The 20042-nt window shown below is 40.6% G+C and overlaps 2 protein-coding genes across 4 annotated transcripts; one reads left to right on the top strand and one right to left on the bottom strand.

Annotated features, from left to right (window-relative positions):
- Nucleotides 1–6: 6 nt before the first annotated feature.
- On the bottom strand, nucleotides 7–4737 carry atxn3 (ataxin 3). 2 transcript variants are annotated; one of them, XM_071498894.1, is made up of 11 exons: nucleotides 4608–4737; nucleotides 3911–4075; nucleotides 3769–3813; nucleotides 3585–3670; nucleotides 3400–3466; nucleotides 3236–3323; nucleotides 3028–3157; nucleotides 2723–2889; nucleotides 2415–2571; nucleotides 2162–2226; nucleotides 7–2026 (listed from the first exon to the last, which is right to left on the bottom strand). In XM_071498894.1, the coding sequence occupies exons 1-11, from the start codon at nucleotides 4719–4721 to the stop codon at nucleotides 1974–1976; spliced, it is 1137 nt and encodes a 378-aa protein (XP_071354995.1). In that variant the 5' UTR covers nucleotides 4722–4737; the 3' UTR covers nucleotides 7–1973. The 2 variants fall into 2 exon arrangements, with proteins under 2 accessions (XP_071354995.1, XP_071354996.1); XM_071498895.1 differs by having other exon boundaries at nucleotides 2723–2886.
- ubr1 (ubiquitin protein ligase E3 component n-recognin 1) lies at nucleotides 4726–19383 on the top strand. 2 transcript variants are annotated; one of them, XM_071498889.1, is made up of 47 exons: nucleotides 4726–5169; nucleotides 5929–6188; nucleotides 7014–7092; nucleotides 7553–7663; nucleotides 8915–9042; nucleotides 9132–9270; nucleotides 9404–9466; nucleotides 9607–9730; nucleotides 9850–9957; nucleotides 10052–10140; nucleotides 10223–10321; nucleotides 10440–10597; nucleotides 10688–10787; nucleotides 10882–11010; nucleotides 11113–11293; nucleotides 11385–11437; nucleotides 11512–11622; nucleotides 11732–11797; nucleotides 11891–11992; nucleotides 12083–12146; nucleotides 12231–12355; nucleotides 12458–12510; nucleotides 12599–12701; nucleotides 12795–12843; nucleotides 12967–13121; nucleotides 13220–13319; nucleotides 13419–13522; nucleotides 13613–13696; nucleotides 13962–14143; nucleotides 14249–14457; nucleotides 14572–14671; nucleotides 14821–14973; nucleotides 15069–15169; nucleotides 15466–15568; nucleotides 15647–15795; nucleotides 15879–15934; nucleotides 16031–16127; nucleotides 16232–16299; nucleotides 16538–16685; nucleotides 16786–16873; nucleotides 17358–17494; nucleotides 17575–17683; nucleotides 17787–17843; nucleotides 17934–18011; nucleotides 18111–18281; nucleotides 18442–18543; nucleotides 19025–19383. In XM_071498889.1, exons 1-47 carry the CDS (start codon nucleotides 5125–5127, stop codon nucleotides 19164–19166), a joined length of 5232 nt encoding a protein of 1743 aa, XP_071354990.1. In that variant the 5' UTR covers nucleotides 4726–5124; the 3' UTR covers nucleotides 19167–19383. The 2 variants fall into 2 exon arrangements, with proteins under 2 accessions (XP_071354990.1, XP_071354989.1); XM_071498888.1 differs by having other exon boundaries at nucleotides 14222–14457.
- The last annotated feature ends 659 nt before the right edge of the window (nucleotides 19384–20042 follow it).

Here is a 20042-nt window from a genome sequence, read left to right as displayed (position 1 = left end):
ACAAACTTTAGGAGGAGTGAATGTCACTTTAATCCTGGAACAAGAACTAATACATTAAATGAAAGAATGTGCTGTGGTAATGTGAAATATAACAAAAATGATGAATTAGTACGTATTGTAAGAATGCAGTGAGTGAAAATAATGCAATGATAAAAACAAAAACCCAACTACCAACATTTTATACTCTTTCACAAGTGCATAAATAGAAAAAACAAGTCTAACAGATCAAAAGGAAACAAAAATAATAATGTAATCATGGAATCTTCCTAGAAGTCATTCAGCACATAAGTCAGACTTTGCAGGATTTCCAATACTTTGTTGGAGGCATGAATATATGAACGGTTCTTGAAGACATTACAACTGTAAACAAATCTAATTGTTTTAATGCTGTAATGTGGTTCATTCATCCACAGCGTGTTTTAACCAAAGTTTGTTATCAGGGCTGAATGGAAGCTTGTAGAGGACAATGCCAGAGAGTTTAAACAAGTCATGGTCAGAATCGAATCCAAAAAAACAACACAATGGCCCCTTCAACGTTTACGCACAGTGACACATTTTTGATGCTTTGTTTTCTTCTTTGGATTTTATATTACACAAATTCAGAGGCTGAATAACATTCTCCCCTCATTCTTAGTACTTTACTGTTTCCAAATGTCATCAATCAGCCAATGGCCATAGTTTTACCAAATGGCAACCTCAGTGCAAATGAATGTATCTTTGTACAACTAATGTATACCACACTGCTGTATGATTGAAAAACAGCATAAGTCACATCAGAGCAACTAAACAAATATTTCAGGGGCTGTAACTGTGAACTGTGATGTCAAAGGCTTTTATCATTTTAAAAATCTTTTCATTATAATAAATTCCCTATACATTTAATGACAAATACTGATGAAGAGAAACAACATGAAATCACATATTAGGTAGGCTGGTTGGACTGTCAGACTTTTTTTGGTTTCAAGTGATCATACTGTGCTGGAAAAAAAGAACACATTTATCTATTATGAAGTATTTATTTAAAAAGAATGTATTTATCTATCTATCAGTTCTGTTCCCTGTTACATGTCAACTTATTCTGGACAGGAAAATATCAGTCAAAAGCATCTTAGATTCAACAATTTACTCCATAGAATTATTTTGTTCACTGTTCATCCAAACTGGACAAAACACCCTTAAAGTGTTTGTAAGCTTCATAATCTTAAATTTCATCGTGCCTGCTCATACGCTTAAAAGGTAAAAACAAAGCTACAACATCAAAAATATGTTGTATGTCTGAATACCTTGGGAGTTCACTTGTAGATGTTCACAAGTTAAATGGTTGATGATGTCAGGAATAAATGACCCACACAAGTTAGTGCTGCTGGCTAAAAGATGTTTCAGTACATTGCAAAAACAAATGATTTCAAAACCACACTCGTGTTCTGGTGGGGAGGGCACTGGAATCACATATTATGTCCTACAAACCTAAGTCCAATACAAAGGTAGGAGGCTCTGTCTTTATCTATGGAGATTTTATCTGTGGTCTAAACATAAGTCTCCTATGAGTCATTGAACACCCATCTCTGTATGTATTCACCCCACACAAGTAAACACGCCCTCTGTATGCTGAAGATTCCTTTCCATCTCTTCCAGAGAAAAAACAAGAATAAAAAACAGTATACAATAGAAATAGAAGGCGCCATGGTACAAAGGCAATTGCAAACTTGGATTAACTGCATCATGAGTTCTATGGTCACCCTTTTCCCAGCCTCAGTGCTTTACTGAGTTAGATTAGACTAACTGCTGCCTTTTCTTTGTCAATGTTCTCTTCTCTGTAGCCTGTCAGCGAACTAACCAGGGGAAATGTGTCAGCCGTCTGGCTGTCCTTATGTTCGCATGTGCAAAAGGTTAGAGGAAGGAGCAAAGCTACCCCTGTATGGGGTTGCCAATCCAGGCAGCTGGTAAACAACACAGGCAAACCTTTCACAACTTCACTGGCTGGGCTTTTGTTGTTGGTCCTCCACAGAGCCAGTGTTTACTGAACCTAGATGAGGAAGGACACCACAGGCTAGTATCTTCCATGTCATTTTTGGATAGGTTTTCAAAATTTAAATAGATAATATGTAATTTATTAAATAATATATATTATATTCATTTTCAAAAAATCAGATGTGCTCACCTGAGCTACCTGTTGATTTTGTGTCTGGTTGTTGAGGAATGTTCGGCTGAGCTTGTTGCTGCTGCCTAAACAGTCATCAAAAAGAGGATTTGTGTCAAATTCCATGGATTAATTTTCCTTTCACTTAAAGGGTGGATGCAATATCATGCATACCGTAATTTTCAAGGACAAATTTACATCATAAAATTGAACATAATACAATTTGCAAAGCACTTACAACTGTTTAAAGCACCCTCTATGTAGCTGAACCTACCGATCAAAGTAGGCTTGTCTCCTTTTCCTCAGTTCTTCAGCTGTGAGTGTCTCGTTTTTGCCTTCTCTTTGTCCTCCCGCAGCACTCTCTGCTGCCTGGCTGCCTGATTTCACATTTCCCACTTCAGACTCTGAAGATGTGTTGCTCATCACTGCTCCTATAAAAAAACAGAAGCAACTTTCAAAAAGTTGTTATTACTAATTACTGTGAACCTGAAATAAAATCTATGAAAACAAGGTAGAGCATTAACTGACTCATTGATAGTAATGGCAGAATATTTTAAAATCTTGGAATGACTCATCATTTACCTTGCATGCTGAGCTGTATGGCCCTGCGAAGATCAGCCTCCTCATCTTCCACATCTATGTCCTGTCTGCTGAGTGCCAGGGCTCTCTTTAGTTCTTCATCTTCATCCACAACCTCATCCTCCACACCAAAGCCCATCTCTGTCTGGCTCAGAGCTGCTGACCTGCTGCTAACAGGACAAGGCTTAATCAGTTGCCACAAGTAAGTCGAAAATGTATCTAAGCAATGTGAAACATAAACAAAGATACCCCTTTTGGAGTAATTCATGGGACCTCTACATTGTACAGTCTGCACATGCAGTACGTACCCAGCACTTGTCTGGGCCTCATCCTCTCCAATGAGCCTGGGCCGCTGCTGCTGCTGCACTCTCATGAAGCGAAGGATCTGCTCTGCTTCACACTCAGGGAGGTTTCCTCGGATCACAAATATGGAGTATCCTGCACAAATGCAAATTTGGTCATCTTGTCTGCATTGCAACATCTAAAAATACTGTAAATGAGTCAAAATTACAATACCTTCTTGTTGTAACTGTGCAAGGAAAAGGGCTAGATAGGTGTCTGATATCAGCTCTGGTCCAGTCAACAGTGAATTCAAGTTAAACCACTGCAATGGAAACAAAACAGTGTTTTTAGTAAATCAGTCTGTATTCAAATTCTTTATGAAGACAAGTACCTCATACCTGTTGCCCAAGTTTGCGTATAGTAAACCAGTGCTCCTTGTAGTTGCAAATGAAGGCTTTCTCGTTTCTGAAATATGAAAGTAGGAGTAGCTGTTACCATTAACTTAATCTGTAAAGTATTTATGTGATTACAGATTACACCATTACACAAATTACACAATTAAGTCTTAGTGAAGAAACTTTACATTGGATTTATCATCAAGCTCTGGTACTCCCGGCTGTTGAAGAGGATTAGTTCCAAGCCCCACACTCTCAGAGCATTGCTAATAACCTAGGGGATTGGATAACAAAGAAGGTTGTTAATATACCTGACTTATAATGATTATTCATTTGCTAACTAACAATAATAAGTGAATGTCTGAAACTCACTTGTATTGAAAAAAACCCACTGTCATCCATGTTCCCAGATGGTTGCTAGAAACACATTCGCAGAACATAAAGTTAGAAAGTGTTAGTTAACAGCATGTTTAATAACCTCCTGTACCAATATTCCCCTTCTGTGTCTCCTCACCTGTAAGAAGGTCCTGTACTCCTCACTGGCCATACCTCCTTCTGCCATCCTCATCCTCTCCTCCTCATCAAGCTGATGAGCGATGGAAGACAGATCCACAGGGGTGAAGTACTCACCCTGCAGGAGGTTGTTGAGGCAGTGCTGGGCGCACAGAGAGCCCTCTTGCTACAAATAAAGGAGTAGTTATTGTTCAGACACCACGACAGATGACACATCTAACATGACAACACGATTAAATAGTTCTCTTAACAGCGTATTTAGCTTCATGGACATGGGATTAGTCCAGACTAAAATCGTATGGATTTGGTCTGTCCCCACGACAGTCATACACTAGTAGAGCTTAATGCAGCTAGGTTAGCTTACGTAAACAACACACAGGACTAGTCTTTTTACTCTTTTAAACAGAAAAGAGAGCTACGTCAAGCCAGTTCGTTTACTAGCTTGACAAAAATAAAATCCTTGTGGCTCTTACAAAGCGTCCTACTAGCTGAGAACAAACTTTTCATTATCTCTGACTAGCAGGTGCAATTAGCATTTTAGCTGTCTGGACAACAATACAGATAACACCACCACAAATCTCTCAACACCGGCCAGATAGTGCCGGTAAACAAATATCCGTCTTAAGCACCAAGGCTTTCCGAACAAAGTCGACGAATTACTTGTAGCTAAATATTTTAAATTAAACGTTTTAACTTACTTTCTCATGAAATATGGAATCCATATTCAGCTTTCTGTCAAACACTGAACTCTGACCTCTAGCTTCGCTGCGTTCATCACCATGGAGAGAGGGGACGATCTCGACCAGCGCCATCTAGTTGCTGGGTTCCACATCAGCGCCATCTCCATTCAAAACTCCATTGACAGATTTATACATTTAAACAATCCTGCTCGTTAAAATCACAGGCTATGTGGCACATACAGAGCAACGTAACTACTGTACATGAAAACATTGATCCAACAAGTTAAATGTTGTACCACCAGAGGGCGAGTCAGTTTTTTTTGTGTACAAAATATTTATTTTGACAAGAGACATCTTACTAATAGAAAAAACGAACAGACTGTCAAATAAGTGTCTCGTATGATCAACAGACTAAAGTGCTTCGCCACATATAAATATGTCTCGGTATTTTAATTATGGTCTAATAGCGTCGCAAAAGGTTTTGATTACAAGGGGAATAGTCTCCTAGCGACACCTTCTTTACGGCAAATGGAATATGGCGGAGGGTGAGAAATACCCAGACGGACTAGAGCTAAGCAAGGTAAGATTTTTAAACAGCTAATACAACTGACAGTGGTTACTGTGGCTAAGGGACAAATGCCGAAGTATAATGTGTTAGTTCCTTTGCACAATATGGGTTGACGGCGCAGTCGAAGGATATAATACTAACCGAGCTAGCAGTCGTGGTTAGCTAGCTCCTGTGCTAGCTACCTAAAAGGTTAAAATGTCTCTGCAAAGGCTGCAATATTTATTGCTTACGAACAGTGAGTGTTTGTCCCTGGCTTTAGGCTGTATCTTAGTTGACGAGGCAGTCAGGGAAATATGTTATGTTCTCCGTAATCTCTTAATCTCCATCCGGTGGTATTTTGGTTGTCGCTTTTGTCCAAAGCTCCCCAACATGAGTTGAACATGAGTTGGCATGAGTTTAAAAAAAATCGGCATCATGGCCCAAACTTTCCGGACCTTACACTCTTGCTGCGACGTGTCAGTCATAAATTATGGTCCAAAAAAATTGTGAAAGTGAAAGTGACTTATTTAGATATGGTGTTATCAATGTTTATTATTTACACTTTGGCACTCGTAGGGAATTGACTCAAATACAGCAGAGCAAACAAAAATAACAATTTGAAAATGATAAGATTTGACATCTTTCTGCCCTCATCACAAAAGTTCACATTTTCATATTTTTATCAAATGATTTTATACCAAGATCCCATGGCTAATCCCTTTGATTGTGTGTCAGTTGGTGGAGATGTGAGTCATTGAAAAACAAGTCTTGGTCTTCTCTCCCATCCTGCAGGAATGGCTGGAGGCTGCAGACACCAGGGCGGAGCTGCTCCACTACCTGAAGGAGCAGGTGCCTCAGATCTTCTGCCTGAAGAAAGAGTCCAGCCCCCAGGAGGAAGAGGAGCTCATGCAGAGCCGACTCCTCCGTCCTTTGGAGTGTTTCCTGTTTGGAGAAGATCCTCAGGAGGGTCTGGAGAAGCTCAAGCAGGGCAGCACCTCCTCCCAGCTCTGTGGACGTGTCTTCAAAGAGGGAGAGACTGTCTACTCCTGCAGGTCTGAGTAGACCCTCTGATGTTCTGTAATAAATAACTTATAACCACAGTAGTAGTAATTATGATAAAATACTTGATATTTATTTGATCTTATTGGTAATTTTGAGTACTCTCTGATTAATGTTTAGATCAAAAAATATTGTTTTGATTGTTACTAAAATTTAAGAATGAAATAGAAAGGTATAAAATAATATTTGTATAACACTCAACCCCAGTGGACTCTGTGGTTACTGGATGAGTTATAAAGCCACATAATTCAAAGACAGGAACATTTGTACATGAAGGCTATTTGACATCATCAGTGCTTCTAGTGAGAATAGTTTGGCCTCATTAAGTTTTAGTTCTACAATGATCTAATCACACAACAACACCACCGTATTTAGGCTAAGTGTTAGAAATGAATAGTTAATGAGTAGACTCTCTCAGGTTTCAGTATGGGGCAGTGCATAAGTAGATCTGAAAGATGTAAAATTCCATATCACTCACATAAATATATACATCTGCTCGTTTGTTGTTTTTTTGGCCATAGTTTTTTTTTCCAATGTCCTTCCCAAAGCTGCCCTACAAGTTTTATATCAGCATGAGTTGTATTTAAGAATTAACTCTTATATTTTTTCATAATTAGGCTTAGAAAAGTATAGATAGATAGATCGATCCTATCATTAATATACTTAATAACTTGACAAATCCAAAAAATATACTTGAATATAACAGTGATGTGTAACTCAAGGAATGAAATTATAGGGGGTGTGTGTATACATGTTACCTTAAATCAACTCAAGGTTTTTGCTCAATCAAGTAACCAGTCCTTTTGCTCTTATTGCAGGGATTGTGCCATAGATCCCACTTGTGTCCTGTGCATGGATTGCTTCCAGGATAGTGTTCACAAAAGCCATCGTTACAAGGTTGGTGTCAATATAAGTATTTAAAAAAATTTTAATTCACTCTTATTTAATATGTTTTATTTGAGTGCATTAATGAGTCAGCTGATCCCCCTTTGGATAAATAGGAATGACTGGAATAGAAAATCGCTCATCCCTGGATTTCTGTTCTGAGATTTGACATCTCTGTATGAGCGCACACATACTGAAGCATCCTTACCTTTCCCTTGTATAGGCTCCGTGATTCCCTTCTATGCACAGTGTTTTATAATGTCAGCTTGATTAGCCTCCTGCATGCCTCTCAAACTTTGGGAAAAACAACAACATATTTCTTGATACACTAAGATCAGTGTTTGATTAACTCAAAATCATTATATACCTTTCATGTTGGACCCAAATTGCATAATTTTACTTTCCTACAGCTACAGCAGTTGTGTAACTTAATTGCTGTCAGTGACAGTACAGTGTGTGCATTTTTTCCCAGATGCACGCGTCATCAGGCGGGGGCTTCTGTGATTGTGGGGATGTAGAAGCCTGGAAGATTGGCCCCTGTTGCTCCAAACACGACCCAGGGGCAGCCACTGCCATGGTAATGGTGAGTTACATAATAGAGCGGAAAGAGGGATGTGGGAGGGGCGTACTTGTCCCATTCTGTGTCAGTGTATCCCAGAATGCTTATTTTCCCATCTTAGTTGTGGATGCTGCTCTCTTGGCTGTGGGGTTGGCTCCGGAAATGAGAAAGAAAAGCACTGCACCAACTGAGAAAATTTATAATTAGGTTAAGAGATTGGGAGGGTGATTGAGTGCAAGTAAACTTGAGGAAAAGGTGTGCGTGAGAGAGACTGGGTGAAAGCAGCCTTTCTTCAATAGCTTAAATCCTGCTGAATCGTGCAGGGATGTATTGAGTTTACACCTCACAGCTGCTGGGACACATTGTGATGATTGGTTGTTCAGCAGTTGTTTGTCTGGCCTTTCTTTGCTGATCACACTGTTTGGGCTTTCCTCTGATAAGATCATGCTCGGGGGGCTTTGAGCAGACATGCAGCTTGACGGCTCTGTTCCTTTTTCCATAAACAGCAGGTGCTTCCATTAACAGAGACATCACTGGCTGCTCCCTGGCAGGCTGCTTTTTGTTTTCTACATCAGATCTGAACCTATGCTTAACAAGGACTGACACATCACATGACCATAATAGCATCTCCAAACTGAACACGAAAACCCATCATGCTGTTTCAGACCTTTTCTTGTTTAGATTGCGGTAGATTCCAGTGCTTGTTCTCACACAGTGGTGTGACGTTGAGACTGATGTAAACACACAGACTAGCTGTATGTTTTGTTTAGTTTGTATGTTAAATGTCAGGCATTTGTATGAAATACTTAGCTGCTGTGTGGAATGTTTGTTCTCAGGGGATTTGATATTAATGTTACCAGGCAAGTTGTATGTTTTGCTTATATTAAGCAAAATATTTAGACCAGTTCCCTGTCACGTCATGGAGTCATTGCTGGCTACACAGGAAATGGGGAATTAGTGAAAGTTATTACAGCAAAATTTGTCCATGTCAGAATTGCAGTTTCTGTAATTATGCATATTTGTTTTTTTTGTGTGTCCTTATCTTGGAAAGTTACTGTATTAAAAATACAGGTAGAAATTTTGCTTGTAGAAACATCGCTCCAGGTTTAGTATTGATGTCACCAACAACTATCAGCTAACCGTTTGCTGTAAGAATGTGTGAGAAAATGTTCCTGAAATGGAAGACAGTATTTCAAGGACATTATTTCTGGAGCAAGACACCTCCTGAGAATGTTCAACAATGTGAGTCCTGTGTGTTTCTCTCATTTTGTGCAGGATGAGTGTGCGTTGGAGCCTGAGTTATATGAGCGTGCTGAGAAGCTCCTCCGGGTTCTGCTGAACTACGTCACAGATTTCTTGGTGTGGGAGGAGAACTTTGACCTATCAGCTGAACTCCAGCCCCGGTATGGCCTGTTGGATCACACGCAAATACATATATCCATATGCAAAGCACTCTGCTTAACTTTAACAATGTATTTCTCCATCCACGCAGACAAAAAGACAACGCATACTACTGTGTACTGTACAATGATGAGCACCACTCGTATGATCACGTGATCTACACCCTGCAGCGTTCTGTTAACTGTGATCAGGCTGAAGCACAGACACACACAGCACTCATTGACAAGGAGGTAATTTTTAGTTTCAGCTATTTCCTGTTTATTACTATCAAAATGAAAATAATTTGAATCAGTCCCCATAATTGCACTCATCCTATCAATTGCTGATTACCCTGTTATGTAATTATTCTTCACTGTTGCACAGGGTCGGCGTGCAGTAAAGAGAGGACCCCTTCGTTCCTGCCAGCAAGCAAAAGACCTTATCAGGGTAAATACCAGCCACTGACTCTACACCCATTTAAAGACTCATTCATTTAAAAGTTGATGATGTTTAGTCTTGAACCTGTGATCACCATGATCACCACCACTTTTGCACATCTAAATGAACTATAACTCTTTGTGTTGCAGTCCAACTCTGAGCAGATATCCCTGCAGCCACTGCGTGTGGAGATCCTTCACGCAGCAGTAATGGCTCATCAGACCTTTGCTCTACGTCTCGGCTCCTGGTTCCAAAAGATCATCAGTTACTCAGGTGCTGCCATTGTCGAAACCATACCATACACATCAACTCACCGTGCTACACATATCTACACCTTACTGTTCAGTTGTGCATGTTCCGTTGAATGTATTTCTATGTGTTTCTTTGTGCAGCTGGCTTCAGACAGGCCTTCTGTCAGGTGGCACTAGAGCCAAACACAGATGGAGACCATCCTTGTCTCATCAGCAGACTCATGTTACACGATGCCAGAATGTACAAAGGCAAGTTGAGCTTTGATTGATTTTAATATACAGGGTAGTTAACCTAAAGTTAGTTCCTTACACTAACATGACATTTCTTTCTTGTTTTCTAAAGGAGCTCGCAAGATAGTACATGAGCTGATTTTCTGTAGCATGCTAATGGAGACAGAGTTTAAGAGGCTTTTTGCAATTGAGTTCACAAAGGTAAGAAAAATCAATAGTTTTAAAACCTTCTGTCAGTTTTTTCTTTCTTAAGTTAATACATTTCCCATCTTTGTCTTTTCAGCACTACAAGCAACTGCAGAAGGACTTCATCAATGATGACCATGAGAGGAGTATATCCATCACTGCTCTGTCTGTTCAGATCTTCACTGTTCCCACACTGGTAAATCTTGTTTATATATGTGGATACTGTATTATAGTGTTGGTATGGCACATATTTTTACTTCTTCATGAAGACAGTTTGTGTCTGTACCATCACTTAACATCCATCTCCTCTCTAGGCCAGACAGCTGATTGAGGAGGGCAATGTCATTAAGGTGGTAGTCGATACCGTAATGGAATTGCTGCGTGAAAATCTGGATGACAACAATCGTTTCTTCTTCCTGGGTTACAACTCAGACAAGTTCACACGCATCCAGGTCATCTTCCACGACCTCAGGTGATTAAAAAGGCTGCAGTTTTTACAAATTATTTACTCTTAACTTTCTTGATCTTCATCTGTCAAAGATGTAACTTCTGTCTCTTTCAGGTATATTCTGATCAGTAAACCCTCAATATGGACTGAAGAGCTGCGGAGACAGTTCTTAGAGGGATTCAAAGTCTTTCTTGGGTTTCTCAAATGCATGCAGGTAATAATTATCCAAACCCTGACTCATTCTTTGATAACAATAACAAAACTATTACATCAAGTTATGGAGATCCTTCTGTCATTTTCCTTATCAGGGTATGGAGGAGGTGAAGCGCCAGTTTGGACAACACATTGCAGTAGAACCAGAATGGGAAGCCGGCTTTTCTCTTCAGATCCAGCTCCGCCATATTCTTGCTATGTTTCAGGACTGGTGTTCCTCTGATGTGAGTTGTTGTGTAATTTGTCCATGAAACGATGATGTTATCCCACAGCTAGAGGTATTGTAACTATAAAGTCCCCTCACAAGCTTATGTCTGCCCCTTCAGGACGAGATCTTGCTGCTTGCATTTAGAGAATGCCACGAAGTCCTGATGCAGTGCAATAATCAGTCCTTCAGAAGGGAGGCAACTGACTACTACATGTGCAAACACATCCTCCATGTTCGTCCTTACAAAGTGTCTCAGGAGCCTGTCAGCATTCATCTTCCCATCTCCAGGCTACTGGCTGGTAGGGGAACTAATATTTGATACTATCAGTAATTTATCTGTATTATTTCTGTTAACTGTGAACTTACTTCTCTGTGTATTATGATCCATAGGTCTGTATGTACTTCTGTGCAGAACAGCGGCAATTGAACATCTGGATAATCCTGTAAGTGACATGAATGAATATTTTTAATTGCCACTGCTGAGATCATAGAATAATGTTTTTTCTCTCTGTTGTAGGAGAGTTATGACTACACCCAGCTGGCTGAGCATCCTCTGCGCTGTGTGGTGCTGGCTGCTCAGGTCTCAGCCGAAATGTGGCGGAGAAACGGGCTTTCATTGGTCAGCCAGGTATGCTACATTCTTTGGATGTACAAGGTGTTATTTTCAGTCTGCTTTCTGTTATTACTTCTTCAATTAATAAATTAGAAAGAAATTAATAGTTGTTTCACGTGATCAGGTCTACTACTACCAGGATGTAAAATGCAGGGACGAGATGTACGATAAGGACATTCTCATGCTTCAGGTTAGTGACAATCAGTTTCTCATGCTCTTACCCTTCACATTTTTGTAAACACAGTATGGTGACATGTGACCCTCGCCACAAATTGTTTTACAGATAGCTGCTTCCAAAATGGACCCCAACCATTTCCTCATGCTGATCTTGTTGAGGTTCGACCTCTTTGATTATTTTAATGGAAGTTGTTCAAGTAAAGACCAGGTAAGTAACACCTCGATATTCATTCAGAAAAAAAAATTAGTTGTGCTATCAAATGTTTTTCTTATGAATGAAATGCAACTAATTTTACAGGACGAACTGATACAGTGGAATCGATTAACAGAAGAGATGCTGTATCTCCTGATCGTCATTGTTGGTGCAGTGTCACATTCTACTAATCATACATGGTTACTTAGATAAATATGAACCACACTGTAGCTGACCAGCCTTGTGTTTCCAGGTGAGCGCTATGTCCCTGGGATCAGTCATGTGACCAGAGAGGACGTGACGATGAGGGAGGTCGTCCACCTGTTGTGCATTGAGCCCATGGCTCATAGTAGCCTGGTCAAAGGCCTGCCAGAGAATGTAAGTTGCATAATGCCATATCTCTAAATGATAGAGTGCAGAGTGAATTTTTGAGCTTTATGAAGGCCAGTTACAAACTAGTGTCAAATGTTGTCTTTGTAGGAAAGCCATGAGACAGGCCTGGAGACAGTCATTACCAAAGTTGCCACCTTCAAGTATGTAAAGACTGAAACAGCTCATGAGTGCTATCTTGATAATAATGTTTGCGTGGGTTTAATCTGTCTTGTCTGCTTCTGCTTTTAGAAAACCAGGAGTATCAGGACACGGACTATATGAAGTAAAAAAAGAGCGTCTGGTAGAATTCAACCCTTTTTTCTACCATTATTCAAGGTCCCAGCATAGCAAGGTAATGCACTGCGTCATCACCAGTCTTACATTAAACTGTCACAACTTCTGTTCAGTATCCTTCAGTTCCTTCTTATTTTTCACTTGTCGATAGGCAGAAGAATCTCAAAAGAAGAGGAGGTCTCAGGAGGGCAACGATAAAGGTGACCCAACATCTTTGTTCTGCACAGGCCTCTGTCTGGCTCCTAGATGTGACGATGTTCTCTACTCTGGTTGATAATGAATCATCTATAATGACATTCCCTTTGTTTGTTATTTGTTCTCAGCTCTCCGTCCTCCAGTGCCCCCACCTTTCTGCCCAGCTTTCTCCAACATAGTGCGTCTGTTCTGCTGTGACATTATCATCCACATCCTGAGACGCGTCCTGCAGAGGGCTGCAGAAGACCGGGCAACCCACTGGACAGAAGCCATGATCCAGAGGGTAAGCATTACATCCACCTTTACAGCATTTACCCTGCTCTAGCTTACTGCATGTTTCTCAGGAAGGCTTGTATCAACATGCATACCTTTACCACACAGGCCCTGCACCTGATTGGTCAGGCATTGCTTGAAGAGAAAACACAGCTTGAGGACAGCTCTGTGGAGGAAGTGACCTTTAATTTCAGCCTCAAGGCTCGCAGTGAGTGAAAACCAGTTATCATAGTTCTGAGATGTATGTACTTGTTAGGTTTTGGGATTTTTTTTTTTTTTTACATAAATGTCTCTTCTCCTTTTCCAGGAATTGGTTCAGAACATGGCAAGTCAGTGTTCCTCTTGTTGTCAAAAATTAAGACTCTTCCTTCCCTTGAAGCGCAGAAAGACATGGTCAAGTGGGTTCTACAGGTAGGCTGTTTTTGTCATATATCATTTAACATCGATTATAAGCTTTTTATTTATTTTCCTCTCTGTTATATATTATTGTTTTTCTTCTAGATGTTTGAGATTGTAAAGTGCCTTAGAGAGAAGTCCAGTCCAACAGCGTCCATGAGTGTGGAGACAACAACCAAGCCAGAAGAGGTAAAAAAAACAAACAAAATAAACAACAAAATAAATGAAACATTTGCAATTTCATGTAAAATATATATGTTTATGTTGCGACCTGTTAGAGAATATTCTTCCTTAGAGACAGATAATAATAAATCATCACTGATCAAAATCTTACTCTTGCAGCAATGTAATAAAACACCAGACACAGCACTCAACATTTCAGAAACTTAACTGCATTGTGTTTCTTCCTCATACTGAGAAACCTCACCCTCTGACTTGTTTTTGGTTGGTCCAGAGTGCTCAGGACAAAGAGAAAGCTGAGCGGAAAAGGAAGGCAGAGGCAGCCAAACTCCACCGTCAGAAGATTATGGCCCAAATGTCAGCAATGCAAAAGAACTTCATTGAGTCAAACAAGATGCTGTATGACAACATGCCTGACAGTGGAACACAGGGAGAGCCTGTTACAACTAGTGAAAGGTAAGCGAAGCCAGTAGAACTACCCCGTGCATTTGTTTTGAATACCAGAGGTGAAGATCTATATCAAATGAATTCTAGTTTTGTTCATTTTGTTTATCCCTCTAGCTGTGCCATGGAGCAGAGGGAGCTGTGTGTAGCCATTGGGCCCCACCGAGGGTCAACCCCGGCTGAGAGGGAGGTGCTGACCTGCATTCTTTGCCAGGAGGAGCAGGAGGTAGTGGCTCAGGCTCCAGCCATGGTGCTGACTGCGTGCGTCCAGAGGTCCACAGTACTGACACAGTGCAGAGGAAAGATATTGACCAGCAGAGCAGATGGTCAGTCTCCATTCAACAAACTTTTCATTTAACTAATGGCACCTATAGGTTTATGAGTAAAAGTCTGACTCAGATTGACATGACTCATATGTAGATTGTATTTATCCCTTAAAGAGTCTGGGACATCATATCCCCTGCTCATGCCACCTGAACTGGCTGTGGGGACCCACACTGGCAGCTGCGGACATGTCATGCATGCCACATGTTGGCAGAAGTGAGTCATTACAAGAGCAAATTTAAGCATTTTTGCCATTTATGTTAAATATTATGTTGACACTACTCCTCTCATGTTGTATGTAGTCCACTAGAAGGCAAGATTGACAATTAATTTGCCATTTAGGTGTCATTCTCTGTGTTTTTCAGATATTTTGAGGCAGTCCAGAATACGACCAGGAACCGGCTCCATGCTGAGCTGATCATCGATCTGGAGAATGGGGAGTACCTGTGTCCCCTGTGCAAGTCTCTGTGCAACACTGTTGTACCTCTCATCCCGTTGGAACCACTAATGTTCAACTAGTAAGTCCATTCCACCTTTGTCAGGCCAAACTACAATGGACTGTTGGTGGAACATTTATACAGAATTTATTTAAATGTTTATTTCCTTTGTGTAGTGATAATGCAGAGATAATTGGACAGCATTTAACCATGCCTCGCTGGATCCAGATCCTCTCTGCCAGGATTAAAGGACTCAAGTCAGTCACTCAGGATAATGGTAAGAAAACAAACTGAGCATATAGTAATTGCATCTCATCATCTGGGTGAGCAGCAGCGGCACAGGAAAAGACATTGCTTTATTTGGCATTAGTTACGTGTGTTGGAGGTTTTAGGTTCAGTTACTGCTCTGTAACTTGGCTATTTGGTTCAATCAATTCTTCTACTTCAGTAGTTATTCATCAGAGTGCAGAGTGCCATTAAATGTCATTACACCTATTTCTTTATAATGTATGAGACTCTGGTAAAATTCATGTGGTGCAAGATAATTGATGGTTTTCATTGTCTCTCTTGCAGATTGCAACGCAGAGGGCAATAGCGCTGATGGGGAGACAATGGCCCTGTGTGGAGAGGGCCAGCCAGACTTTAGATCCATTCTCAGCTATGGAGTACAAGAACCGTGAGTGAAACTGTCAGCCCCTTCAGTATTACTCAAGTATCTATGTTTGCTGTTCTGAATTCTCTGCTCTGGATGTAGGAGAAAGTTCTCAGACAGCATTGCAGAGATGCTGGTTGTGTGCGCCACCACGGTCCACAGGGTGGGACTGCAGACAGCACCCAATGAGCTGTGTCCTCGTGTGCCCCTTATGGCCTGGAACACGTGTGCCTTCACTATTCAGGCCATAGGTAAGACTTGGCATTTTAGCGTCTCTCTCTGTCCCCTCATTTGTTTTCATGATACCCAAACCCCTGTCTGTTTGTCTCTACAGAAAACATACTGCAGGAAGAGGAGAAATCACTCTTTGGGTCTTTACAGAACAGACAGGTTTGATGCCACATACTGCGAACTAAACTGAACAACTATTATTCATATCATATTAGCAAATAATGGTCATGTTTGTGACATTCTCCTCTACTATAGCTTGCAGGTCTAAAGGCAATAGTTCAGTTTTCAGCATCCCAGAGACTTAAGAGCTCTCAGGCCGTAATCCAAAGGCACTTCACAGACATGCTGGGGGGTAGGTGGTCCATCTAAACATACTCAGTACACCATATTCATTTACCACTCGGTTATGACGATATAGTTGTCCTTGTTGTTAAAAACTGTGGTCTCTCTTCCCAGTCTTGCTACCGGTCCTGAGCAGAAAAAACACCCCGTCCCTCCTGGAGGTGGACTTCTTCCATCTTCTGGTAGGTCTCCTATAAAGGGAACTGCTCAGTTGAAAGAGAATGAGCTCGTCCTCATCTCTGAGCAAAGTACATTTAATACATGTTACTGTTATTAATGACATGTATGTATTCATGTTCTCATAATGATAGAAAATCAATGAAATAGCCTTTATTTGGATAAACTTAATCTTATTAACGTGACAGAGTCTGTATGCAAGAACTGTATAATGGTGTATGTAATGAATATGTATTTTGTCAGGTGGGGTTGGTGTTGTCTGTACCCTCACTGTACCAGGAGGAGGCTGTAGACTTAGAACCGTCTGCTGTCAGCTCTGCCTACAACCACCTTCACATCTTGCATCTGGTCACCATGGCGCACATGCTACAGGTCCTCCTGTCCTCTACAGGTACAAACAGAAACAACCTCGACTAACAGTACCACTACTACTAACAAGCCTACTACTACGACGATTATGATGATTAAGTAATGGTTTTATTTCTGTGCAGATTTCAGTCCAGTAGCTGGTGGAGAGGAGACAGAGGAGGTGAGAGCAGCAGCAGAGCTGTGCAATACAGTATCACAACACACTGGAAGGTATGTCATCTTATTTTGTACTTGCCAAAATACTGTACACAAGCAGAATTTTGTTTTTAGTTTGACAAATGTATATGTTTAAAAATAACTCATTATTAAGAGAATGCAGTCTGTGAATTGATTGAATTACTTGTATTATTTCATTTCAGTTTATTTGGGAAGTGGAATGAGGGTTAGAGTGGACTAGTCTGTAAAATGTCAATGGTGAAAGTTAATGAGGTGCACTCTCTCCCCCTGATGAATGACAAAGAAAACAAAGCTATTTCTGTTACAAATTACAAGCTATGATAAGTATGGCAGTATTAATTAAGCATTCCCTGGAAGTTCAGTTTGACCATTCCTCTCCCCAGCAATTAGGAGAAAATTGCTCTTTTGAAAACCTTTGTTCATAGCAGACATAAAACTATGCGACAGCCAGCCTTGCTCAGTTGTTCCCTTTTGTCTTCAGCTTGTTTGACCAATTGTTCTGTGGTTTGCTCATCAGGCTGCTTCCAGATGTGTCTGGCAGTTCTGTGGTAGAAAGAGTGAAGAGAGGAATTGAACCTTTTCTGCGCTGTGCTGCTCTCTTTTTCAATTGCCTTACTGGAGTGCATCCTCCAGAGGAGCTTTTTAGTACTTCTGGTAGGTCAAGTATTTTATTATCATAATATTCAGTATATGATGATTTATGAACTCAAGTCGACATTTTTGGTCTATTGCAGTTACCTTTCGAGGACAGATGGAGGCACTATGCAGTTACCTGGCACTACCCTCCAATGTGTTCCAGCTCTTCCAGGAGCACAGAGATACTGTTAATCCACTGCTGCAGAGGTAGGTGATCAACATCAAGCCAAGGTCAGTGTATCTGATCAGTAATGTTTGAGTATTCCCTGAAGAGGGGAACAGATTATTGTCAATGTTTTGTCTTCCTTAGGTGGTGTGGGAGCCCAGCTATAACCAAAGCCCTGAAAGGCAAAACCCAGACACTCAGGTAGACTTTGGCTTTTGTATTAATTCATTTCCACTTTTATTTTGTAATGAAAGCATCTTCTCATAATTTATGACTAAACTCTTTCTCCAGATACCCCAGGGCAAGGAATCGTTTAATTGATCTTCCTGAGGATTACAGTGCCCTCCTCAATCAGGCCAGCCATTTTCAGTAAGTGGGAAATGTCAAAGTCTATTCATTCACCATCTGTTAGTGGAAATTCTGCTGTAGATGTTTAGCCCTCTTGTCTCCTCTGCACTTTATCCTTAGGTGTCCCAAGTCTACAGATGATGAGAGGAAGCACCCGACCCTGTGTCTGTTTTGTGGGGCCATGCTGTGCTCTCAGAGCTCCTGCTGTCTCAGCCAGCTGGACGGGGAAGATGTGGGAGCTTGCACTGCCCACGCAGCTACCTGTGGTGCTGGTGTGGGAATGTTCCTCAGGTGGGTCATCAATCCTGGGCTTTAGTTTAACTCTTTAGAGATCAGAAATGTTTTTGGTTTTTTTTGTCAGCTCAAAAAACTTTTTTGCATTTGATTTTATTAGATGCATTTTTTTGCATGAAATGTGCAATATGAATGAAGTTCAATTTCATGTTGACAGGATAAGAGAGTGTGAAATTATTCTGATGGCCAGTAAGACACGAGGAAGTACATACCCTGCTCCTTACCTGGATGATTATGGGGAGACTGATCCTCACCTCTTGTAAGAATCATTGCTTCTTTTCCCAGTGCTGCATTGTTATTACTTCCAGCTCAGAATTGTAGAATTGTGTTAGTTTGAAGATGAAGATTTTACATACACCTTATAAAGTATGAAGCATTGTTACAGATAATCAAACCAGTTAATTACATTTTAATTGGTTAAAACTCCTCTTACACATGAATGTAATAGTACTAGCAAACCAGCAATACAGTATTTAATGCCATAACGAGCACAGGGACATAACGATCCCTTCTTTCAATACTTGAAATACATTTTGCTGGTACTTTTTAAGTAAATGCTGAACTGAATATTTCTCCTACCACTACACCGCAGTCTGTGGCGTCATCCAAGAATACGGTTACTGAAAATGTATAATTAACAAACCCAGAATGATTATTGCTCGTAAGTGAAGTGTAGTGAAATATATTTTGTGTTCTTCTGGACAAACCCTCATTTAAGTGTTCTGTGTTTTCATTTCTAGAAGGGGCAATCCATTGCACCTTTGCCCAGAGCGCTACAGGAAGCTGAACCAGCTGTGGCAGCAGCATTGCATCCTGGAGGAAATCGCCCGCAGCCTGGAGGTGGTCAATGTGATGTTTGCCTTTGAGTGGCAGATGTTGTGATGATTGCTCCAGCTGTGGTGGTCGGGAAATAAAGAGCACAGCCGTAGAGCACAATCTGCTCCAGTGTTCCTGAGGCAGGCGCATGCACACACACACACACACACACACACACACACACACACACACACACACACACACACACACACACACACACACACACACACACACACACACACACACACACACACACACACACAAAAACCTTCCTACAATCAAAGGAGGAATGAGCAGCCAATCCCTCCCTGATAAAAACCCCTGCTGGAGTCCAGAGAGGTGGGAAAGTCACAAGAGGAAGTGGGAGAGGAAGAGGAGGATGAGTAATGGAGGGTGATGGATAAAGTGCAAACCCAAGTCGCCTTGTTTTAATTTGATTGTCTGCCGTGAGAATGAGTTTCTCCTCGAGTAATGTTATTTGCAAAGAGACTCATTCAAATAAAGACAAACATCTGTTATCAGTTTATGTATTTGATTTTTCTCCTGAGTAATGCTGTGAATTTTTTGCATTCTCTTTTTGTGTTACAAAAGATTTGTTATAAGTTATAATGTTGAAATATGCTGTTTTGAAGGGTCATTTGGAAATGTGTAGGCTTGATCAGACATCCTACACATTTTGGTTTTTGCCCATCAATTATGTAGATGGTCCAAATAATGGAGCCATAACCTACTGTCACCTTTACTCAGACATATTTTATGGATGAAACATTTATAAAATTTACATTATTTTCAAAGTTATATTTAAACAGATACAGTACTCTAAGAAGTATACACTTACACACTTCCACAAATTCCTGATATGGATACATTTATTGATAAGCGGACATTAAAGTTTTGTAAATGCCATATTTTGATTAAAATATCAATTGGTTAAAAGTTCTC

The sequence above is a fragment of the Trachinotus anak genome, unplaced genomic scaffold (genome assembly GCF_046630095.1).
Source record: "Trachinotus anak isolate AG129_WGS33_773 ecotype Australia unplaced genomic scaffold, CSIRO_AGI_Tana_v1 ptg000015l, whole genome shotgun sequence".
NCBI classification, from domain to species: Eukaryota; Metazoa; Chordata; class Actinopteri; order Carangiformes; family Carangidae; genus Trachinotus; species Trachinotus anak.
This window is presented reverse-complemented; position numbering and strand designations above follow the sequence as displayed.

What these genes read in the sequence shown, in the direction of transcription:
- atxn3 (XM_071498894.1), bottom strand. Translation starts at nt 4,721, where the DNA reads ATGGCGCTGGTCGAGATCGTCCCCTCTCTCCATGGTGATGAACGCAGC. An exon ending in ATTCCATATTTCATGAGAAA is followed by an intron (nt 4,076 to 4,607) that starts GTAAGTTAAAAC and finishes CTTTATTTGTAG; the next exon opens with CAAGAGGGCTCTCTGTGCGC. An exon ending in AGACAAGCCTACTTTGATCG is followed by an intron (nt 2,227 to 2,414) that starts GTAGGTTCAGCT and finishes ATGACTGTTTAG; the next exon opens with GCAGCAGCAACAAGCTCAGC.
- ubr1 (XM_071498888.1), top strand. Translation starts at nt 5,125, where the DNA reads ATGGCGGAGGGTGAGAAATACCCAGACGGACTAGAGCTAAGCAAG. An exon ending in GGTTTCTCAAATGCATGCAG is followed by an intron (nt 10,788 to 10,881) that starts GTAATAATTATC and finishes TTTCCTTATCAG; the next exon opens with GGTATGGAGGAGGTGAAGCG. An exon ending in TTTCAGCCTCAAGGCTCGCA is followed by an intron (nt 13,320 to 13,418) that starts GTGAGTGAAAAC and finishes CTCCTTTTCCAG; the next exon opens with GAATTGGTTCAGAACATGGC.